Raw genomic sequence first — 8371 nt, 5'->3', positions numbered from 1 at the left:
ATTGGGTTGGGCATCGATTTTAAGATGCTATACGAGTATCGAATATATTCATGGAGTTCTACAGGTTTGCTCAAATCACTGCTTTATACAAAACCGTATGACATACTGTCGCTTTCAATAACAAAGCTTAAACCATCCGCGGCACATGCAATGCTTTTAAATATAGTAAAATAATGTAATAATAATAATAAAAATAATATGATGATGATGATATAAATAAAAACGTCACTGGTGCATTTTTTTGTTTTTTTTATGAGCAAACAGGCCTCAGTTTTCTGGTCATGATGCGGATTGCTGATACTGTGCAGGTTAGGGTGACTGCCTCCTCCACTCTGTATCGTTTCCAGGTTTCTGTGATTAACGACCGCTGATCCGTTCAGATTCCCAGCGCAGATTACAGATTCGGAATATTTAACCCTATGGGTCGCTATTCAAACAAAACAAAACAAAAAAACAAACAGATTCTGATCTCGCAATAAAGTTTGTGCTTGGATACAATTTGGGTGTAGTAGAACTCATATGGGAGGGTGCCCCTCATTCCACACACGATAACTGGGGGTACAGACAGTGCCGTCCGCTTTATCGAGACCCGGCTACTGGCGCCCCCTGTTTGTGAGCTTCGGTAATGCTAAGCGATTCAATAATCAAGCTTAAAACTCATGCGGGTCTTATTCTCCGGCATTTCCAATATAAATGTTTGCCGTATATAATATATATATATTTAAACGTATTATTGAAATTATAAACCATATTATAAACGTATTATTTATAACATTCCAAAGGGACAGAAGCTGTTGGTGGCGGTGTTAACAAATCTGTTTCTGACTGATCTTTCTGCATGTATATCAAACCAATAATAATAATAATAATAATAATAATAATAATAATAATAATAATAATAAAGTCCTTTGATTTTCACTCTGTGCGTCCAGGTTCACCAGCGATTCAGCAAATCCCCGATATGTAAAAACAAGGTGAAAAAAATAAAGATAACCACGCCCCATTTAGTGCGCTCCAAGGACAGCGCCCCTCCCCTTTTCAACATTTCCAGGTTCTGATCACGCCCACACACGTGGGATAACCGCCAATCCGTGCCCCCGGTCCCGCCCCCTTCTCTCTGAGGTTCGTTTCGAGCGCCCCATTGTTATGCAAATAAGAGGCTTGTAAAAGGGACCCCTCGGCACAGACCTGCCGCAGAAACAAGCTGGGACGGGAAAGCAAGTGTAGGTGCGCGCCATCGGATTAATGCGAAGCAAGAAGGATCCCGGGTTTACATTACAACACAGGCAAGTGAAGGAAGGACCGCAGTGCAACGCCTTGGGACGTTTAATATACTGAGTGATAGAACTGTGCAATAATGCATACAGCGGGGAGTCATGCAATCGTCATGTATACATAGAAAACGAGCCTGGCTTGCTTTTTATGATCTATTTAAAGAAAACGCTGTACTAACTTGGCTTTTTTTTATTTCCACAGAGAATTCAAATTGAAAACGAGTTGCAAAACTGAAGCCATAAAAGAGGCTCCGTGAAGGGGTGGGAGAAACGACTTTCAAGAAAAGAGAAGAAGAGGTAATATAACTAAACCCTTCCCATCCCGGTGGTGGCGTGCAGCTGAACCCGAATCGAGGGATTGTGTTTTCCAAGACGCACCGATTCCACAAAGCGCGTAAAGTGTGCAATTGTTTCAATCAAGGAGAGCGACAACACTGCTGCTTTCAGGAAAAAACAAAAGCCATTGGCTCACTCTGGGGAGAAATCAAGACACGTAGTTGGAACAATACGAATAAATAACACCGACAAGACCCTGTAGAATCTCGTACATTGGGATTTCCAGCCATTAATCAAACGCTGTGCGCGCATTGTATTCCAATTATTTTGGAGGAGTTTTTTTTTTCCTTTCAAACTTGATTCCTGAACTAAATCCGCAAAAAAAAAGTCAATTTTTTGCTACTCCTACAATCCTGGATAACATAACGTGCCCAGGTTATTTCGACACCACAGCGGAGCCCTTAACTTCTGCTCCGGCGACCGCCTACCACAGCTCCTCAGCCATGAGTCACACCGAGATATCGCCCTGCAATGCGCCGCAGAAGGTGTTCCAGGAGGCGGTGAAGCAAGGCAACACCAAGGAACTACATTCCCTCCTCCAGAACATGACGAACTGCGAGTTTAACGTCAATTCTTTCGGCCCCGAGGGGCAGACGGCGCTGCACCAGTCAGTAATTGACGGGAATCTGGAATTGGTGAAGCTGTTGGTGAAATTCGGAGCGGACACCCGGCTAGCTAACAGGGACGGCTGGAGCGCCCTACACATCGCTGCTTTCGGGGGACACCAGGACATTGTCTTATACCTCATCACCAAGGCGAGGTATTCCTCCGCCGCACGGTGATCGGCGCGCAAAACCGCCACCTACGCAAAGAATTGCGGGCAGGTGAACGCCGGTAAACCAAACGTTCAGAACTAGCGTTTCAGATTGCGTGCGAAGACAAAGAAAGTCGATCGCCTGCTATAAGCAGAATAAAGGTTGATTACGCAGATGCGCGCAAATTCATGTTGATATTTATTACTGTATAATTAATCTAGGAGAATACAAAAGTAGTAAAAAAAAAAAATTGTATTTAGTTGCCCCGAAGTATTGAAAATGAACGCAGTTCAAACACTGCGTCGGTACTGAACAGTTCAAACACTTCTCAAAAGCTTCCCAGTGCGCTGTCTGTGTAACAACCTGTTATTACTGTCTGCTTGCTGTTCATGAAACGCTTGTTTATTAACCTTGGTCTGGCGCGCTGCCCCGCACACCTTTTAGGCCTTTTTTTTGTTTTGTTTGAAAGTTTTTAAAAGATGAAACATGCGGATATGTTTATTTGTTTAAATGAAACATGAATTCATTTGTTAAGTGGGCTCATTTCCATTTATATCCAGGCTGCATGCTGTAATGTGTTTTTGTGTGTGTGTGCGGTGTTTTTTTTTTTTTTTTAAACCTATATAGATTACAGTTTAAATTATAGCTAAGGAGTATTGTTGAGCAGATGCTATGTGAATAATGTACCCGTTTTTCTGGCTTACTCCAGAATGGATAGCGTTTATTTGCAAGTTTCGCTTCAGAAATACTCGCTGTCCATATTTTTTAGTCTTGTATTAGTGTTTTTTTAATCTATACAGGTTTAAAAGAAACACAAAAAGTAAATTAAGTGATTTTAAGTTTTGATGAACGAAGCTGCTTCCTTTTCAGTTTGCCGTGGAACGTGGGAGGCCCACAACACACACGTGAACGACATTGTAACTATGTTTGTTTTAAAGTTAATTCCTAAAAATAACTCTCATCTTTTTTTTTTCTACTGTATTTTGGTTTTCTTTGCCATCTACCTCGACTGTACACAGTATTCGTGGTTTTAGCAAGAGATCTGCAGGGGTTTGACTCGGAAAAATGTTCACTAGATCCTCGCGTCATCAGCGTTGCAATATCTCAACTATTTCGATTTTCTTGCCATTTCACTCCCAGAAGGATACCTCTTCATGTTTCAGATGTAAACAAACACAGAACAGCCTGCTAATGTATCACTGATTTAAATAACGACTACGGTTTATAATTTCAATTCTAGAATATATTATAATGAAGAATTTTTCACATACCCCCCAACACATGTATTTTTTGTCACACGATCTTTTGCTAAAACCTTACTTTGGGATTTTTTTTTTTTTTAACACGACCAAACATAAACTGTTGAGCATCAATCTCTTTTTTAAGAGGTATTATATTTTAATATAGTTTTGGGGACTTGTAAAAAGTTAAAAGCATGACTGATTTTAGATTTAAAAGAAAAAGTCAGGGCGTTACTGTTGCACAATAAAAAGTGGATCCTTTCGCGCCCCCTGGTGGATGTTTTGGAAACTTTCAGGCGCTGAGGCCAACGGATTTTACTACTGAACAGGACTCGGGGAGGGAGGGGGGAAGAGAGACTTTTGGGATATTTTTTCTCCCTCCGCTTCTTAATGCCACGCACGACTCCAGCAAGAAAAATAGAAACCTCGGATAACAACAACATAACAGAACTGGCTGCATTTTGAAGTCACATCACCTAGAAACAGTTTTTTTTTTTGCAATGCTGCTTTTTATAATTATGATTATTGTGTATTGTTAAAGTTGAAAGGCTAACCGAAGGACGATTCGAATCGGACTGTATTGCAGAAAGATATCGAGGTGCCCACTTTCACACTAGGTGTGTCTCTGCGTGCGTGTGTGTGTGTGTGTGTGTGTGTGTGTGAGAGGGAATGCTCTTTCTGTGGCGCATGTGCTGTCGTTTGTTTTGTTTTATTTGTTATGAGCTGTATATGTGCCTCCCCTCCCGTCATTTTTTTTTTTTTAAAAGCTATTTTTAGTCGAGAGTCAGTGAACTGTGGATGAATCTACAAGCATATGTGTGAATGAAAGCGAAGAAAAATGGTTTGGGTTAAAAACGTAAGAAAATATATATGCATAGCTTGTTTTAAACTTGAGAAATCAATTTTATTTACATTGCACTGATAACTGATTTTTATAAACTGTTGGTTTATACCAACTTTTTTTTTTAATTGATTTTTTCTGAATAGAAAAAAAAAACCACAACGAAATACTATTGTATAAAAAACAAAGAAAAAAAAAAAGAGCTCCAGGTTTTACTTATGAAATGGGTTACTTTTGCAAAACGTAATGTTTGCAAAGACTTTGTATCTCTGTGATCGGGTGTGGAAAAATAACGGCAAACACTTTTTGTGAAGTGTGTCGCCATATTGTTGTACGGCGGGCAGGGAGGGTGAGACCATTGTTGTGACGCCAAGTTGCACGATGCCCGGATGTCTGGTGGGAGATTTACTGGAGCATGTCATAACATTTATGACGTGTCAGTAAAATAAATAATTACTAGATTAAATAAATGAAAAATAAAGTGCTATATTGGTGTTTTATTTTTTTTTAAAAAAGAAAGTTGGACCAAGTTGTGTCAATGTCTTTTGCTTTTACATTCAGCACGAAGATCGACAGGACCATGCGAACACGGCTTGGTTTGGGAGCGAAATGAAAGAAAGGCCGTTTGCAAATTGACGTCCCATAGATATATTATTATGTAATGTTGTAACGCTGTGATCAATGTGAAAAAAAACAAAAAAAAACATGTATGCTGTGATTGTGTACGTTTGTGTACAAGGCAGTGCCGAAATCATTAAACCTTTACTCGTGGTTAAACAAAAATGTATTTGTTTCTGTGCGTTATTAATATTGCTTTTGCTTTCAAATGAGAACACTTATTTTATTTTAATAAACTTGGAGCACAGTTCTGCTCTGACCTCCCATGCCAAAATGGAGAGACGGGAGGGTAGGGGGCTCTTTTGTGCATGACTCGTCACCATGTTTTACCGTCAAACTGTACGGATGCGTGGATTATGTGTGAGAATACATATATTATAAAGACAACAACACCAAAGAAAATAACGAGCAGGTATTGAAGAATGGGTTGCAGAGCCGAGAGCAGGGGATTTCTGCTCCTATGAGCGGCAGGTTGCTGATTCAAACTGGATCTCAATGTTGTGCAGTTCCTGACTGTTAGACTCGTGCAGCTGGACGGCTGCCAGGTTTCTAAATCCGTTTTGCATGGGGTTTACGGTTTTTAAATATCATTTTAAAATAATGAGCTTTATAAAATTATAAAATAGCAAGGCATATAGGAAACAGCGTGGTCCAATTATACACGCAGTGACAGAAGGGGTTAAACAAAGAAAGCAAACAAACGACGAATCCTATTAAAGGGCTTCCCTTTCCTGCTTAGCTGTGACGTTACACAAAACCACACTGTTTGTTTGTTCGTAATAGCAGTTCATAAGTACAACGCTCTTTTGACGTGTTGTATACAGTAACGTCAATCACGCCGCACGGTTTGTGCAGCTGCAGTGAAACTGCTGGAACGATAAAGGGGCGCTCTGCACATTTCGTATTGCGTGCTTTTCCTGCAGAACATAGATATCAATTGCTGTATTGTGTAGGAACCACTTGCTGTGCGGCTACTGCCACCCAAAAAGACTGCTCAGCGAGACATATATATATTGCAATGTGTAGTTTATGGTCTTTAAAATAGCAGAGCCATGTGGGTTTATCAGATCAACACCACGCACTGCATAATTATTATGAGCACTAGTATCATCATGTCATTTTAAATCTGACGGCACTAAATACAGGGGCCAAAAAGCGTGTTGTTTTCAGTGAAGAGATCACAGCCCAGCCACTGTGCAATGGCATGATATTTTCCTTGGTGGATCTCTCTCTCTCTCTCTCTCTCTCTCTCTCTCTCTCTCTCTCTCTCTCTCTCTCTCTCTCTCTCTCTCTCTCTCTCTCTCTCTCTCTCTCTCTCTCTCTCTCTCTCTCTCTCTCTCTGGGTTAGAAGCTCAGAGTTCGTGTTGATATTTGATCCTCAATAAACCCACACAGCCGCTGGTTTTGTCTGCTTTTTAACTTGAAAGTGAAAACCCCGAGAGGTCTGTGATATACATGGAAACTACGTATCCTTCCCAACAAATTCAGGGTGATGTGATAGAGCCGATTGCACGGGCGTCCGCTAAAGCTGAGGGAACACAAAGCCATGTTGTGCTGTGCAGGGGCCTGAAACCTAGACTCCTGATACCAAGTTTCTTATGACAACAAAATTCTAATACACTCATTATCTCATTTTCCTTATGATTGTTATTGATGTGTCCCAGAATTCAAAATAGAGCAGCCCATGGGCTTGGAACCTGGTTTCAGGGCACGGCATTGCACACACACAGACACTCTCTGTTTTTATCTTTTGCTTATTTATTGTCTTTTGTATAACTTGTCAGAACTAACTTGTAATCAGATGAAGGTGTAAAAAAAATAATAAAAAAGTGACTTTTGGCATTTTTTTTGTCAAGACTCCTTCATTGAGTCACAGGAACTGCCTGCTTGCCTCTGTCTTTTCAGGTGCAATACAACGGCATACACCAAGAACTGTGCTATGAAGTACAATCCTTACCAAACCACACGTAGATCTCCCCAAGTCATTTAGGATTCGCAAACACAAAACACCATCAAGCACAAAGTCATCCAGCCAGGCAGGTAGACTAGGGGCTAGCATTCTAGTCTTTAAGATAAAGTCGCTTGGTATAAAACACAGAGATTACTACATCTCCTCTTACTGAGTGCACAGCTGTACTGGGTTAAGTTTCTCTAGCTATGCATCTATTTTATAATGCATAGAATTGTTTTTTTTTTCAAAGTTTTGGCAGGGAAACTTCTCAAACCCATAAAAAAATTAAATAAAAAAATCGTGACCCGAAGGGGATATCAAATAAAGCAATAAACAAAGAGCAGAAAATATTGCTGCCCCTTGACTGACCCACCCAGTCCTGGCGCTCTATCCCCCCGCCAGACCCACCCCACCCCGCCCCGCCCGAGCGCTGCGTCCGCACTGAGAGACAGGTGGTCAGTCAGGGTTCGGCTGCCCTCTGCTCTTTTTAACTTTCTTTCATTCTTTCACTCCATTCTGCGCCTCCACCTTCCCAACACAGCCAGCCCCATTCAGAGCCCCATTCTTCTCTCCTCTCCCCTTTGTCCTTTCACTTCAGCTATGTTCCCTCTCTATTCATTCCCCCAGACTGTGTTCCCATTGACTCGCTTCCCCGTTCCCTCACTTGGCAGCTGCTATGCTAATGAACCCAGAGAGGTTAGAGAGGGAGAGAGAGAGGGAGGGAGGGAGAAAGAGGGGGCCCTCTCAGCTCTCCAAATGCTCAATAGATGATCCAAGGTCTAAAACAGCAGCCCTTCCCAAACAAAGAGCCAGCTTCCCCTCCTCCTCTCCCTTCTGCCTCCCCTCCCCTTCCACCCCTTTTCACATTCAAATCCATTAAACACTTTGCAGTAAAGCTAGAGGCATTCATCGCATTGAATTAAAGCAGACTGGGCCCATCCGCCAGGCACTGCTAGCCCCAGGGGCAGCCCCGGCTTCACTCTGTGTAGGGAGGGGAGGAGAGGAGGTCTCCCGCTACCCTGTCACTCCACAACCACACGCCTGCCCGGGACCTGACACCTGTCACTGCCTCACCTTGTGCATACCCTCGTTCACACAGTCCCACCGTCCCACAGTCCATCACACACACACACACACACACACACACACACACACAGTCCTGCGCAGCCCCGCATGCACACAGTCCCACCGTCCCACAGTCCATCACACACACACACACACACACACACACACACACACAGTCCTGCGCAGCCCTGCATGCACACAGTCCCACCGTCCAACACACACACACACATACGCACACAGTCCTGCACAGTCCCACCGTCCTACACACACACACACACACACACACACAC

General features: G+C 42.4%; 1 protein-coding gene across 1 annotated transcript; it reads left to right on the top strand.

Moving 5' to 3' along the window:
- Window positions 1-1476: 1476 nt before the first annotated feature.
- LOC117396861 (notch-regulated ankyrin repeat-containing protein A) lies at window positions 1477-5230 on the top strand. Its single transcript, XM_033995111.3, has one exon. The coding sequence runs from the start codon at window positions 2054-2056 to the stop codon at window positions 2390-2392; it is 339 nt and encodes a 112-aa protein (XP_033851002.1). The 5' UTR covers window positions 1477-2053; the 3' UTR covers window positions 2393-5230.
- The last annotated feature ends 3141 nt before the right edge of the window (window positions 5231-8371 follow it).

The sequence above is a fragment of the Acipenser ruthenus genome, chromosome 15 (assembly GCF_902713425.1).
Source record: "Acipenser ruthenus chromosome 15, fAciRut3.2 maternal haplotype, whole genome shotgun sequence".
Lineage (NCBI taxonomy): Eukaryota > Metazoa > Chordata > Actinopteri > Acipenseriformes > Acipenseridae > Acipenser > Acipenser ruthenus.
This window is presented reverse-complemented; position numbering and strand designations above follow the sequence as displayed.